The following is a 16,530-nucleotide window of genomic DNA, read 5'->3' as shown; positions in this document are numbered from 1 at the left end:
CTGCCATGGAAATTTAGAGGGGCCAGTCAGCGGGGTGAATAGGCATGATTTTGAAAGCATCTTTGATATCTGCTTTTTTTTAAAAAAAATTATAAATATGTATCTTTTTTTTTTGCCCGTAAAACCGGTAGACTATGCATGGTCCATGAGATGCAGTTCCAGTGGACTGAATTCCGGTATCTGCTGCGAGAACACCTATCCGGCACTGTGATGTCCAGAGGAACGAATCCTACTGCCTGCTGCTGACGAGAGCTGCCTTGAATATATATATATATATGCACACCTACGTATATTGAGTGGAGCAAAACGAAAACACTGATAACTTTAAAATCAATAAGGCATTTGAAAACATAGTTGAAGAAATAATGGAGGGCTATGATTTACCAGCAGGAACAGAAATTAAGAGTAGCAAGATTAAATTATTGAGCTTGATTCGGCACAGGTTTTATCCAATGATTACGAAACCTGCTTACTTGCTACTAAATGTAACGTCCCTGACCACGTGCATTAAGTGAACAGCATCATACTGAAATGCGTTGATACTTAAAGTAATGTAGTTAGTCTGACATGACTGTTAAACTCATGAGCTTTGAAATTTTGAAAATTGATGATGGATTGAAACATGGTCCGACCAAAGATGAAAGTGAATTATTTATGAAGAATTACGATACAAATTACTGCACTTAATAATGCCTGAATGAGTAATAAAACATAAATATGCCATGAAAAAGGAATTACCCCCTGTATGGCCTGATCATATAGGTGATATGCATTGCGCTGGTAATGAAATTATATGATGAATAAGAGAATGCAGTCCGGAGCCTACCACTAGGTGTCAGAGGCGCACCGCAACAGTAGTGCTTCCTATGAAAATGTGGAAGTATGTATAGAGCAAGAAAACAATGCATTTTTTGAAGTGGCATTAATGTGCCCTTGAAGGCGCTGGGGTAGGGAACACCACTTGAAATGTTGAACCGAATGAGATGAGTTAATTATTTCACTAGGGACCATTTCACAAGACTTTGGTGAAGACTATATTAAACTGTGATGCCATGCTCCCTCAGAGTGCCCACATCATGAGCTCTGTCTTTCCTAGTGAGAAGGGCATAGGGATGATACCTTGTATTGGCAAACGCCCGCTACGTGACCAACAAAACAGGGATATCTTACTGAATGGAGTGATGGGACCCCGTACAATGAGCACTGTACATCATGACATGCCTGAATAATGATCTTAATTCCCCGATGGGGAACACTCGGGCATGCAACACGGTGAATGACATGCGAGTGAACATTGACCGAGTTACCCTCATGTGATCACGCTGTGAACGCGTGGTTGCCTGCCATTACTATGAGAGCGAATGTGCTGCTGACATGAAATATTGCCTTTTGGTATTGATGCAGATGTGTTATGATGATCAGACAGCATAGGCAACAGAAGGCCTAAACCCATGACTAAATCTGAATGCATTTGATGGATATGATATCATTATTTTTGATGGAAATCAGCTGCTGCCTGAGCTGATGATTTTGATAGACTTGGCGAGGAGCGCACTCCTTCCGCGCCGGGTCGTGCATTCCGATTGAGGATGCGGTGGCTTGATTTAGGGAGAACTCCTAAGTGGATGAAATATGGATGAAGATCTGGGTTTGCTGATTGTTTACTCCCCATGGGTTTGATGCGGGCAGAAATTGAGATGAAGAGATGGCGTCGTTGGGATGGAAGGCGGGCTTCCAGAGATGTTCTGTGCACTGGTTCTCCTGTGGCCTGGAGAGGTTGGAACATGTCTGTTATGATTCCGAAAGGGCGCGATCCCACTGAAAATCCGGAAATTTGCAGACGTGTGTTGTGGCGAGGACTGCTGATTCTGGATAAAAGGTAAAGAGCAGTGAATAAGTCCGTGTCCATAGCTGGATGTTGTTAGTCGGAGAGCGAAATGGACTCGACATCGGACAGTGCTATAGAATGATGTTGCCGTGTTAGCACACTGAAACAGCAATGTGATAGATTGAGCAAGCTTATAAAGCAATGGCTTACATGTGATTGGCTAGGAGTTACCTAGCTAATGGTGCGATGATGTACAGCTGCTGGTCTTCCCGCTAGAACTACGCTGCGCTTACATTTATGGTGCTTTTGCGTCCTTTTTAGACGCTTGAAAGCTCCAATTCCCCTTCATTGTACAAATGTAATTGCATGAAGTTGAGTAAATAATGACAGAATAAAATTTTTTGGGTGAACTGTTTTGGGTGAACACCCAAACCATTTAATATTTCCACAGTGTTAGCCATCTTAACCCCCAATGCCTGAATACTTCACTCATTTGTACTGATATTATTTTTCCAGGTCTTCTAAGTGCCTTAAATGCACACTCCTATTTTTGCCCTCATAACCTGCTTTTTCTTCTAAAACATTCTCGCCCTGCAGGAGTCTGTGATGATGCAATTTTGTGGCAACAAACTGGACAAAAAGGACTTCTTTGGCAAATCCGACCCTTTCCTAGTGTTTTACCGCAGCAACGAGGATGGAACGTGAGTAACACATTCACATACACACACACTTCTCACAACATCAATATCAGACTCTGTTGGGGAAATAGCTTTGTATTGAATATCTTTAGATAAATACCAGTGGTCCTTTGCACCTGGATCAACTGGTTGACTCATCTGACAAATCACCTCTGATTATCTGACTGCTTCTTGTTCTCAATACTTCCACATTCAGAGACAAGAAATCGGTTACACAGTTTCGAAAAGATGTCTGCTTCTTCATTCGTGAAGATCAGCTATGGGAATTTTCGCAGTTGTACTTTTTTTACAGCTACAGTCTGAGTCTATCTCTTTAATTTGATCATTAGACTAGACACCTCTACTCAGAGGATTTTTTAATTGCTCACAATTTGCTGTTATATACACAAATATATATATATATATATATATATATATATATATATATATATATATATGCAGCCAAAAGTTTGGAATAATGCATAGATTTTACTCTTATGGAAAGAAATTGGTACTTTTATTCACCAAAGTTGCATTCAACTGATCACAATGTATAGTCAGGACATTAATAATGTGAAAAATTACTATTACAATTTGAAAAAAAAAAAAAATGTTCAGAACTTCTTAAACTACTTCAAAGAGTTCTCATAAAAAAATCCTCCATATGCAGCAATGAAAGCTTTGCAGATCCTTGGCATTCTAGCTGTCAGTTTGTCCAGATACTCAGGTGATAGTTCAACCAACGCTTCCTGTAGCACCTTACAGTCTAGTTGATCCCACAAAAGCTCAATGGGGTTAAGATCCATAACACTCTTTTCTTTTTATTTTTCTGTTTCAAAAGTGGCTTTTTCTTTTCAATTCTTCCCAAAAGGCCTGCACCCCTGAGTCTTCTCTTTACTGTTGTACATGAAACTGGTGTTGAGCAGGTAGGATTCAATGAAGTTGTCAGCCGAGGACATGTGAGGCATCTATTTCTCAAACTAGAGGCTCTGATGTACTTATCCTCTTGTTTAGTTATGTCTGGGCCTTCCACATCTCTTTCTGTCCTGGTTAGAGCCAGTTGTCTGTTGTTTTTTTAAGACTGTAGTGTACACCATTGTATGAAATCTTTTGGCAATTTCAAGCATTGTATAGCCTTCATTCCTTAAAAAATGATTGACTGATAAGTTTCAAGAGAAAGATATTTCTTTTTTTGCAATTTTTGACCTAATATTGACCTTAAGACATGCCAGTCTATTGCATACTGTGGCAACTCAAAAACAAACACATAGACAATGTTAAGATTCATTTAACGAACCAAATAGTTTTCAACTGTGTTTGATATAATGCCAAGGGATTTTCTAGTACCAAATTAGCAATTTAACATGATTACTCAAGGATAAGGTGTTGGAGTGATGGTTGCTGAAAATGGGGCCTGTCTAGATTTGATCAAATATGACTTTTTTCAAATAGTGATGGTGCTGGATTTTTTTTTTTTTTTTTACATAAGTAATGTCCTGACTATACTTTGTGATCAGTTGAATGCCACTTTTTCTGAAACAGAAAAATCTGTATATTATTCCAAACTTTTGGCCGCCATAGTAAATACACGAAAATATCACCAATTCAAGTAACATTAAACGTTTCTCAAAGTCTAACAGGGAGGTTGACTGATTGAAAGAACTAGTCTCCCCATAGGTTACATATTCATTGCAATAGGCATTACATCTCTTAAACTCTCATCTCTCAAAGATTCGCATCAGGGCATCAATGCCAGCATCAAGCGTTGCTTTGAACTCCACATAAAAAGCGCTTGCAGAAAAAATTTCTCATTCTACGTTTTGGTGGTAGTTAAGACTTGCCGTACTTCTGTGGTAATTAAAATACTTGATTTCTATCACAAGTGTCAGAGAGCGAGACAAAGAGACCCAAGAGCAGAGGAGCAGTTCAAAGGATTTATACACAATAAATATTAACTTTCACTGTGCTGGCAAACACTGAGAATCCCGGCACCAGCTGCAGTAGCGGGAAGGGGTTTTGACGATGCTTGTGCACCATGGCCCCGCGATGGCAAATCCGTGGGAGTGTGTTCGTTGACAAGTGTGTGCATTGTGGAAGTCAGGAATAGATTCGTAGGAATCCTCCATTGACGCGTAATGAGGTGCAGAGAACAACGCCCAGCAGTCAGGAAGGCAATCTTTCTACCAGCACGCAGGCAGAGATCAAGAATTCTCCATTGAAGGCTCGTGAATGCAGAGATCAAGCGTTCAGCAAACTGGAAGGCAACCACACTCCCGACACGCGGGCAGAGATGGGCAACCAAACAGATGCATGAGACAGGACCAACTAGGCAGAGAGAGTAAGGTAGTTCCTTCACATCAGACAGCTTTCTATAAACAGGCAGTGACAAGGGATCGACCTCTGTAGTCATGGGCAATGGCAGGGGAACGACCTCCTTGGTCGTTGTAGGGCTTTACTGGTTGTTTAGATCAGTGTTACTATCAGAAATAATTGATAATTATTTCATTAGTTATTAATTAATATTTAAATTAATTAATTGAATCTAACTCATTAAAACCTCATATGGGGCTCCAGTAAATGTAGTGCGCTATGTTTAGGAGCGGGTTTGGTTATTAGCAATAATTAATAATTATCAAAGATAATTATTAATTATTAAAATCAATAGAACATTGATGAGAATCAATGTTAGCTTTTTCTAATCCTTTAAATCAACAATTATCAAAGATAATCGTTAATTGTTAACATCGATGAAACATTAATTAAAATTAACACTAGCTTATTGATCATTCAAATTCAACAATCATCAAAGATAATCATCAATTATCAAAAATCAATAGAATATTAATAAGGATTAATATTGACGGGGCACCACCCTGGAATCAGGGACTAATAACCAGATAGTATAACAGTCTCAATATTAGATTGTTTTCTTAGGAAAATCGACATCCGAAGAATATCGATTTTCAGAAAAAAAAACAATGAATGAAGGCTTGAATCCGAGCACTGACATCCCGTCAGCATGACACAGGTGTATGCAAAACAAACCAAAACACTTCTCTTTGTAATATAACAAAGTTTATTTATGCAGTAATATCGATTAATAATTAATAAAATGCAGTCAATAAACTTCTGACTTACAACTACAAACTAAACAGTGATATGATTAGATATGGAAACCAAAATAATCCTATAACACATAAGGTGTGTGTGTGTGTAAGGAGGGACGCGCAAAAATGGTGGACGTGACTCTCCTGGAAAGTATGTCACGCGAGACCAGTCAATAGTGTCTTCCAGTTTACCGCATGTATCTGCTTGTATGATAGCTTAGGGACAAAGCTGAGCTTCATCACGAAGCTATCTATTAGCCAAAATGTGTGCGAGAATGTTTTTGAGGGGTCACGTGTGTGTGTGTGGTTAGTTTGAGAGAGAGAGAGAATTAAGTGACGGCCCCAAAGCCGGTTCCGCGATCTTGGGAGAGAAAGCAGCTGTTAGTTTATCACTCAGAGACGCGGTGGACGGCTTGTAAACCGTCCTGCGGTCTTTGGTTCTTCAATGGATAAACTCAGTTTGCCGGTCTCACCCGCGATGGCGGAAATGCACAACAGTCCAATGTGGTTGGACTACAATACAGCAAATCTCATTCGTGATAATTAAATACCTTGAGTATTAGCAATAAGCGGACATGGCGGTCCATAAACTGTACAAGCAATAATGTTGATACACAAGAATAACACACTATAATATTCTATCTCTGCCCAGACGTAAACCTCTTACTTGAATCGCATGAGGACACAGGTAGAATGTGTGTTCATCCATCCTTTAACTCCGACTTGGTTCCTGAAGGCTCGGGTGATGACGGGAGGCCGTTTCCTCACTCTGTCAGCGGGCGGTACGGCTGCTGATTATTGGCGGGCTGGCGGAGAAATCAGCGACGTCGACTTGATTGAAGATGGAAGAGAAATCTTTTATCTCTTCACTTCTGCAGGCAAACGGATGAAGATGCGGATTGCTTGGCAGTCTCCTTCGGATCCATTAGAGTGTTCGGTGGAACACAGAGTAATCTCAACTGGTCCAGCGAGATGGAGATTGTATGGCCACAGTTTCAAGTCAGACGTTACTTCCTTATGCCACGAGGCTACACCTGAGAGCAGCGATGAGCTGCTTGTACGCACGGCAAGCAAAGTTGCTGGAAGCAAATCCCGGGAGCATTTCAGAGGTATTTCTACTCCTGATGATGTCATGGTTGAGGTGCGTTCTGTCGTGTGCCTCATCCAATAAGAGTTGAGAGTTCGATCCTTTAGTGAGCAAGGCTTCATGGAATTTGTAGTCTGTTTTGGACTCCCTTTGTTTGATTTTGGCGCGATTTTTATCAGTAAAATTTATGACTTGGTATTTGGGACTGAGTTAGGTTTTACGACTGTGTTAGGCCTGCCTTTGTCTTCTATCTGATTACATGAGGCCCAACATCATGAGCACAGGCAGTGACAGGGGAACGACCTCTGTGGTTGTAGGCACTGGCAGGGACAGGTCAACTGCCTCCATGACTGTGGGCACAGACAATGACAGGGGAGCAACCTCCATGGTCAGGGGCACTGGCAGTGACAGGGAAACGATCTCCATGGTTGTGAGCACAGGCAAGGAAGGGGAAATGGCCTCTGTGGCTGTGGGCACAGACAGTGTCAAGGGAACGACCTCCATGGTCGTGGGCACTGGCAGTGACAGGGAAATGTCCTCCATGGTCATGAGCACGGGCAAGGAAGGGGAAACGGCCTCCGTGGCCGTGAGTGCTGGCAGCAGCAGCGGAATGACCTCCGTGGCTGTGAACACTGGCAGCGGCAGGGGAACAGATTCTGTGGTCGCTGGCAGTGGAAGTGAAAGGCCTCCATTGCAGTGGAAGCTAACAGTGGCAGGAGAATGGCATCCGTGGCCATGGATGCTGGCAGCGGCAGGGGAACGGCTTCTGTGGGTGCTGGCAGCGGCAGTGAAATGGCCTCCATGACAGTGGACACTGGCAGCAGCAGGGGAATGGCCTCCGTGGCCATGGATGCTGGCAGCGGCAGGGGAACAGCTTCTGTGGCCATGGGCGCTAGCAGTGGCAGGGGAACGGCTTCTGTGGCCATGGGAGCTGGCAGTGGTAGTGATACGGCCTCCGTGGCAGTGGATGCTGGCAGCGGCAGAGGAATGGCCGGTGAGCAGCATGATGACGTATGCCACCTTCATTGTCTGTGACGGGAGAGCAGAGGGTTGCAATGAGAAGAACAAGGAACATTGTGAGAGGAATGTGCTACAGGATCCCACCTCACCTGAAAACATGGTTGGAGGAGGGATACGAGCATCTGAGCGCCCAGAAACATGGGGAACCTTCCTGAGTGGGACCAGCATCGGGAGATAGGTGGAGTTGTTGCATGACAGAGGTGAGCACAGTGAGTGGCGACACCATCATCTCCAGAGTTAGGTTAGATGCAGAGATTTGATCCTGCTGACATCCCAGTAAAGCTCCCTGCTGAGAGAGGGCAGAGCGAAGAGTAGATTCCTCCGCTGGGTCCATTCTTGGCTGGATTGTTCTGTCACACAGCGAGAGCGAGACAAAGAGACCCAAGAGCAGAGGAACAGTTCAAAGGATTTATTCACAATAAATATTAACTTTCACTATACTGGTGAAGACTGAGAATCCCGGCACTGGCTGCAGTAGCGGGTAGGGGTTTTGGCGATGCCCAAATCCGTGGAGAGAGATGTTCGTAGACGAGTGTGTGCGTTGTAATAGATTCGTAGGAATCCTCCGTTGAAGCATAGTGAGGTGCAGAGAACAACAGCCAGCAGACAGGAAGGCAATCTTTCTCCTGAAACGTGGGCAGAGATGAGGAATTTTCCATTGAAGGCTCGTGAATGAAGAGAACAAGCATACAGCAAACTGGAAGGCAACCACACTCCAGACATGTGGGCAGAGACAGGCAACCAAACAGATACACGAGACAGGACCAAATAGGCAGAGAGAGTAAGGTAAGTTACTTCACATCAAACAGCTTTCTATAATGATAACATCCAACAATCATTAAAGATTACATTAATTCACTAAACTACATTCAACAATCCAGCAAAGGACATGACGCACGAGGTGATTAAAATAGGCAGGAACAAACAAGGGACAGGTGCCGCTTGCCAGCTGAAAGTTGGCATGATCAGCGTTCCCATGGAAACAATGAGGGTTCCCATGGAAACGCTGATCCCGCATGCAAAACAAACTTGGAACAAAACAAACAGAACATGGAACACGGAACAAACCGAACCAGACAGGAAGTCAGGATCCAGACACCATGACACTGTCAGACAAAAATTCAACATGAAAAGGTGACAGGACTGTGACAACAAGTCCCATCTGGGTTGTTGTGTACATCAAATAGCATTAAGAGGTCCTTTCTCCATCTTTTATTGTGTAAGCGGTGTTGTGTGTGTGTGCAGAGATTCTTTCATTCACTGAGATAACAACTTCCATGACTCTATCATAGGAGAGAGTGTAATGGTCAACTAGCGTGTTACGACAGTATAGCCCAAAGAATGTCTATGGTCCTGCCGCGTTATTCTATTTTATACCACGGCTCTGTTGAATGCTGGACTCTGATTGGTTGACGGACGTTCTAAGGTGTGCAATTATTTTTCAAGTAAACGCACGGCTATGAAGTAGTTCCAGGTCTTGACCGCATAACGGTTCCATATCACTTCACCAAATTATTTAAGTTATTTCAAAGAGCTCTACAGGCGACCACAACAAAACAACCAATTACAAGGAAAATGGTTAAGTTCATTGGATAAGAATGACAAACAATGTCTATAATATCCTAAATTTGTTTCAATTTCATCCTTGGGCTCCCTCTCTTTTTCTCTCTCTCTCTCTTTTGCTTTCGTCTCACTCACACACACACACCGTACATGCTACCACAGCAAAATAACCATATAAACAAAGGCATTGGTTAAGTTCATCGTTAAGAATATCAAACAATGTCTATAATATCCTATATTTATTTCAATTTCGGTTGAAAAGCTCCCTCGTCTCCCCCGCACTTACACACGCTCACACACATACATACGCACGTGCGCACACACACTTAAACACACATTGAGACTCGTGCCACGACCAACAAATAGAGCCACACCCCCAGCAACTTGATCAATACAACAGTTTCTGTTATCCAAAATAACTTTTAATATGTGAAACGTTTTATGTTTCGATGTATTTCACCAGAATCAGCCTCACATAGCTATAATGGAAAGCACCGCGCTAACCCTCCCCCTCTCTCTCATTCACGCTCACACACACACACACGCACACACATGCCGAAAAGCAGCGCATTCTCCGTGCCGTTTTCGAACTAGCATGGAAGGCTTGAGCTGTATCAAAGCTAGATACACTTGATCAATTCCACAGTTTCTATGTTAACTGTAATATCTGTGGGGAAAAACCCTCACCCCCCTCCCCCTCTCTCACACACACTCCTACACACAAGGACACACAAACATTATACGAATTACGCACACACTCGCGAGCGAAAAACAGAGCCATCATGTCAGCACACTCCTGCATCTCAGTAGGGTTGAAAACAGTTGTTAATGTTTACATCGGAAATGGCGACACTCACTGCTGCTGAGAAGTGCTTAGACTTACAGTACTGTGCAAAAGTCTTAGGCTCATAAGATGTTTCACAAAAGCATTTGTCTTAAGATGATTATTTATATCTTCAGCTTTAGTCTGTCAATAGGAAATATAAATGTTAGACTCCCAAACATTACTTTTGCAAATAGAAAAGATTAGAATATAAGAACAGGGAGCCCTGAAACAGATGTCATGGCCCCCACAAAGCCCCCCACTGAACATTGTGTCAGTCTGAGATAACATAAAGAGATAGAAGCAATTGAGACAGCCTAAATAGATAGAAGAACTGTGGCGAATTCTCCAAGAAGATTGGAACATCTTATCAGCCAACAACCAAGAAAAACTGTGTCCAGGTGTACATAGCAGAATCGGTGCTGTTTTAAAGGCAAAGGTGGTAACACCGAATATTAATTTGCTTTTTTGGGGGGACTTGTATGTGATAAATGAAAACTATTTATGACATTATTTTTGAAGACATCCTCACTATGCAACATTTTTCACAAGTGCCTAAAACTTTTGCACAGTACTGTACATCTTCGCGATTTTGAAGCGATGTTACTTCTGACAAGAGCTGCAACAAATAAAGGTAATCCCACAGGCGATTTCTGAGCTTTTCTATTTCGATCCCTCAAAAATAAACTCACACACAAACTCTCTCACACACACACAAATGCACTAACTTGTTACTCCTGTGAGTCCTTGAGTAAAGCAGTGGAAGCCTCGCAATCCTCCATTGCTGGTTCTAAAGTGACGTTTTCGAACTAGCAACAAAGGCTTGAGCTGTATTAAAGCAAGATGTTGAATCCTTCGCAGAAGAAAGTAGTTCCACTCACAAGAGCATTTTAGTGACGAAAACCAGAAAATGTCTTGAACGATGTCTTAAGGTGTGGTAACTATGGTATAAGCGAAATAATTGACTCTGGCTGTTGAATTATTGAAAAATAATGCACACGCATGGTGTAACGGTCACTCCGCTGCACGTTGTGACCACATTACCACCTCGGGTGTGCATTATTTTTCAGTAATTCAGCGGTCATCAATTATTCCTTACTTATGCTAAGCTTGTAGGCTCCCCTTGGTAGAAGGGCTCTGGTGTGTGTTGTGAAGTGTGCATCTCTGGGCGGATGCATTACAAAGGTTCTGCCCTTCCAAAAAGTGGTTATGCTGGTTTGTGTGGTATTAATGGTGAATGCGTTAAGTAAGTAATAATTGACTTAATTATTGAAAAATAATGCACACCAGAGGTAGTAACACCACTACACCTCAGGTGTGCATTATTTATCAATAATTCAACGGGCTGGAGTCAATTACTCCGCTTATACCACAGTTACCACACCTTAAGACATCGTTCAGGGTTTTATCTCAAGACATTTTCTGGTTTTCGTCCCTAAAATGCTCTTGTGAATGGAACTACTTTCTTCCACCTTGAATTCAACGTCTTGCTTTAATACAGTCCGAGCCTTCATTGCTAGTTCAAAAATGTCACTTTAGAACTAGCAACGGAGGATAGCGAGGCTTGCACTGCTTTACTGGAGCACTTGTGCATTTGTGTGTGTGTGTGTGTGAGAGTTTGTGTGTGAGTTTGTTTTTGAGGGATCGAAAGAGAGCTTGTGTAAGTGCGGGGGAGATAAGGGAGCTTTTCAACCGAAATTGAAATACATTTAGGATATAAAAGACATTGTTTGACATTCTTATCAGATTTACTTAACCAATGTCTTTGTTGTAATTTGTTATTTTGTTGTGGTAGGCTGTAGGGCTCTTTGAAATAACTTAAATAATTTGGCGAAGTGATATGGAACCGTTATGCGGTCAAGACCTGGAAATACTTCATAGCATGTTCATTTACTTGAAAAGTAATTGCACACCTTAGAACGTCCGTCAACTAATCAGAATCAAGCATTCAATAGATTATACCGTGGTATAATCATGATTAAAATTAAAGCGTTGATCTTTTTTAATTAATTGCATGCGTTAACACATTCATTCCAACAGCTGTTTTAAGTATTTAAGTATCAGCTTTTTCTCAGATGTTTCTCCTGAAATTTCTTTGGAGAAATTAAATTAGAAACTAATAAGATTTTTGATATACAGTGAGAGTATCGAGATTTAAAATTACAGTGGAAAGCATAGAACAGATAACGTGTTCTCGGGAGAATTTGATGAGAAATTTTTTAATTCATATTGAAATATTTGGCTTTTGGTTGCAGACTTTGGTGTCTTGTCAACTCCGAGCACAGCTCATCTGAAACTCAGAAAGGACTCAGAAAGCCATTACTTTTTATTCTTTCATCAGTATTCTGAGGGAAAATACAACTTTCTTTTTATTTTAGATGACATAAGTCAAATTATTTTACTGCCACGGTTTTCAAACTGGGAGGCGTGCCTCCCCAGGGGGGCGCGAGAGCATGTCAGTGAAGGCGCAAAACCGAAAGATACATAAATACAATCAAAATGTACTGTCAAGATAAATGAAAATTAATAACTTGATGGACCATAGTCCAGCTTAATAGACTGTAGCTTTATGGCATTATAATACTATTAAATGTCATGAACGAATGCATATCATGCGAGAGCACATCCATGTACTGGTTGTGCGAGCGCAAATCTCTCTGCTCGCACGCGGATTTCCGTCTTTCTCGCACAAAACTGAACGTGCACTCACAAATATACGCTGCTCTATGAAAATCAAGTGCGTGTGCAAGCTCAAAACATGTCCTGCGCACTCACAAATATGTTTTAAAGCCATAAAGTACTGTCTCTGTTCATCCATCACATGGTGTCCATTGTTACAAGTTCAGCATGATATCAGGTGACATGACAGATTCATGTGTTTGTGACAAGCGCAGTTTCACATAGAGACAGGCACTGGCTATGTGAGTTTATCACAAATACAGACTAAATAAACAGTTAAGTAATTCCATTGTCATAAAGGCAAACATGTATTTTTAATAAAATTAATGCAGAATACGGTTTCATATTATTAATAGAAATATTTATAGCTGTATTTATAGCAGTATTTATTGCCGAATAGGTCTGTCAGACTGAATTTAATGTTATTGATCATCATCATTGTTGAATTGCTCCAACGCCTGAAATATGAGTTTTGATAATATAACACTAGAGGAAAATATCTGATAAAACTTCAAATAAGTGGACAGAGCTATTTTTGTGGAAAAAAATATATTTTTGGCATCTAATTAATTTTTTATTTGGTTATTGTATAGGCCTATATACAACATGATTTTATGTTGTAGGCGTGGTCTTGTTTTACCCATGTTTTACTGTATGCAATATCATGTAGGCCCATGCCTTGTCATTCAACATAGCCTTAAAAAGAATTGCAGATATATCTTTATTAAAAAAGAGTCATCACTGATGCTGTCTAACTACCAGGCAGGGTCATTACTTGCCATCTGTTCCATGATCAGCTCGAGACCACCTCACAGCAAAGGATGACATTTTTAAGTTCAGTTTCAGCAGCACTAAAGCTGCACACACACACAGAGAGAGAGAGAGAAGGAGAGAGAGTCAATGAAAAAGGCTAGTAGTGAGCTGTGTATTGAGCCCATAACTGAGCAGTCCATTCATATCTGTCCTTTTAAAAACAGTGTCTTTTTTAAGGAAAATCCAGTGTAGTTTAGGGAGGTTTAGCTCAAGGGCCAGTGTCTAAAAGTCAAACCAAATATGTCAAATATTTCTTTTTCAGTTTCAGAAATAGCCCAGTTGATACTGAGCAATATGAATTTCCAAGAATATTAACTGGTTTGGTGCAGTTTTCAGTAATTATTTTTACAGAAATAATTTCTGCATAACTCCACTGTGAAGGGTGGAAAATAATGTTTCATTTCTGCTTACACAAACAAGATAATTAGCTATACATTTGATGTGAATACAAAATATTCTAGTAAAGATGCAGGTTACAGCCCATCAAGTAGACATGAATTGAAGGTGATTAACTGAATCTCCAATTTGAAATAAGTCCTACAGTATATGAATAATAAAAAAATATCTCTTTAAACACAAGTTCATTTGATCACAGTTTAGTATATATTACTGTAATGTATTTAACTGTTTTCTTGTTGTCTTACAGTTTTACCATTTGTCATAAGACAGAGGTTGTGAAGAACACACTGAACCCTGTATGGCAGGCCTTCAAAATCACAGTCAGAGCCCTGTGCAATGGTGATTATGACAGGTAAAGTCACAGGAGAGGGTGTTTATTATTGGTTGAGAAATTGTATGTACTTTTTTTTTTTTTTTTTTGATAGTGGGAAATTTGTGTATTTTGATTGGTTAACAGAAACGTGTGTATTTTGGTTGTGGGGATTTTTTTTTTATTTATTTATTTTTTATTGGTTGTGAAAAATGTATGTTCCCTATCTTTTACTCACTCGACGTTGTGTCGATGTAGTGACACTAGGGGTCACTCTTGGGAGCCCGAAACACCTCTGGTCTTTGAAAAAAGGCCAATGGGAATTGGCAAGTGGTATTTGCATACCACTCCTCCGAACATACGTGTATAAAAGGAGCTGGTATGCAGCCACTCATTCAGATTTTCTCTTCGGAGCCGAACGGTCGATGCTCACTGAGCTGAATTCCCACGGCTGTCCATTCACCTCTGCTGGATCTGACGGCACATTTCAGCGGCTTCTCCCCCTCTGCACTGGTGCACTGCAGAGAACGCCCCTGGGCGCTTCGGCAGAAATAAAAGAGTATATTCTAAAAAAGAGTATATTTCTCTAAAAAGAAAAGATGCCCTTCCGTTTGTGTGTTATTCCTGGTTGCGGTCGTTATCTCTCGTCTTCTAACGGTCACGATCACTGTCTTTTGTGTCTGGGCGCTACCCACGTGGAGACAGCGTTCATGGATGGGTCATGTACTCATTGCGAGAACATGTCCATGGCAACGTTGCGGTCGCGGCTTGCCTTCGTAAGAAAGCAAGCCACCCCAGCGGCTCCCCGCCTCGATCCTTCTACCTATAGGTATTAGGCCAGCGTGGCTAGCACTGGGGGAGATTTGGGGACCTCAATTGGACCACCTCCACTGGGTATCCCCCCACAGACCTTCCATTCCCCAGCACGCTCGTCTGCCCCGATCGGGCTTCTGGATGAGTCCGCCGGATCGTCTCACGGTGAGTTGAGCTCTCGAGCGCAGCATCGGCGAGCGGGCTTGTCCAGTCGGACGCAAAAGCCTAAGCGGTACCTCGGGTACGGTTGTCCAGTCACAGGCTGATGCGGAGATGACGGACATGCTTTCCCGGGCAGCCGCGAGCATTGGGCTAGAGTGGAACCCTCCGCTCTCCCCTGTACCCTCGCGGCTCGATGATTAGTTCCTGGGCCCGCGGCGCCGCTCACAGCCATGCCCCGCCCCAATACCTTTCTTCCCGGAAGTGCACGAGGAGCTGACAAGGTCATGGGAGGCACCTTTTACTGCCCAGTCCTGATCTTTCTGCTCCCCTGCTCTCACTACCCTTGATGGTGGGGCGGCCAAGGGGTATTCGGTGATCTCCCCGGTGGATAAGGCCCTCGCGGTGCACCTATGCCCGCAGAGCACCGCCACCTAGCGTGGGCGCCCGAAGCTCCCGTCCAGGGCCTGTAGGTTTAAGTCGTCCCTGAGAGGCTGCCCTTGAGACGGGCGACCCAGGGTTGAGGAAACCCGCTGCTCTGGAGCTGGTAAGCAGACCACTCCATCCCCCGGTGTAGGGCCGGGAGGAGAATCTTTTGTTACCTTTTCATTTAATTTCACCACATGCCCAAGTGGCTGCGGTACCCAAAGGTTCAGCAAAACAGTGGTTTCCTTGTTCCCTGGGTCACATACCCAGTGTGCACGGCCGTCATCATGACCACCGTCCACCATTCCATTTCGGCAGGTTTGGCACTCCAGCGGCGGTCTCTCCGCCCCTGTGCGCCCAGCTGTAGCACAAATCCGCACCCGATGTGACGGTCTCCACGGGTCACTAGGACAAGCCTCTTATCCCCCGTCCCAGGCTGTTCCGGGGGTGGTAACAAGGAGCCAGGTAAGTGCTTCGATATCCCTGAACTCAGCACGGCCACAGCATGACGTGGCACCTCAGGCTCCACCCCGCCACGAGGCCCCACCCACTGGTACGTCCGACGAGATTGTCCCCTTGGTCCCCCTTACCTGGAGCTTGGACGTGTGGCTTGCGCTTTCCAACCTGTCATGATGGCTGGTCCGGACCGTCCGACTCGGCTACGCGATTCAGTTCGCCAGGCATCCGCCCATGTTCAGCAGCATCCACTTCACCTCAGTGAAGTGCGAGAACGCCGCTACTTTGCGTGCGGAAATCGCTACCCTCCTACAGAAGGGTGCGATAGAGCCTGTCCCTCCGGCCAAGATAAAGAAGGGGTTTTACAGCC

The 16,530-nt window shown here is 42.9% G+C and overlaps 2 protein-coding genes across 4 annotated transcripts in view; one reads left to right on the top strand and one right to left on the bottom strand.

Moving 5' to 3' along the window:
* LOC127435349 (formin-2-like) overlaps positions 1–3,781 on the bottom strand; it is an 89,198-nt gene extending 85,417 nt beyond the window's left edge. Inside the window, exon 1 of the mRNA XM_051688779.1 lies at positions 3,712–3,781. The gene's annotated coding sequence lies outside the window, so the exon portion shown is untranslated. The remainder of the gene's footprint in view (positions 1–3,711) is intronic.
* The window catches only part of LOC127435324 (copine-8-like), a 359,118-nt gene that overhangs the window by 208,725 nt on the left and 133,863 nt on the right, over positions 1–16,530 (top strand). For all 3 annotated transcript variants that reach the window (XM_051688722.1, XM_051688725.1, XM_051688724.1), the window contains 2 exons: positions 2,426–2,529; positions 14,244–14,348. In XM_051688722.1, coding sequence (XP_051544682.1) covers positions 2,426–2,529; positions 14,244–14,348 — 209 coding nt within the window. The remainder of the gene's footprint in view (positions 1–2,425; positions 2,530–14,243; positions 14,349–16,530) is intronic.

Source organism: Myxocyprinus asiaticus, chromosome 45 (assembly GCF_019703515.2).
Source record: "Myxocyprinus asiaticus isolate MX2 ecotype Aquarium Trade chromosome 45, UBuf_Myxa_2, whole genome shotgun sequence".
NCBI lineage: Eukaryota > Metazoa > Chordata > Actinopteri > Cypriniformes > Catostomidae > Myxocyprinus > Myxocyprinus asiaticus.
Note: the sequence above shows the minus strand (reverse complement) of the source record. Positions and strands in the feature narration are given on the sequence as shown.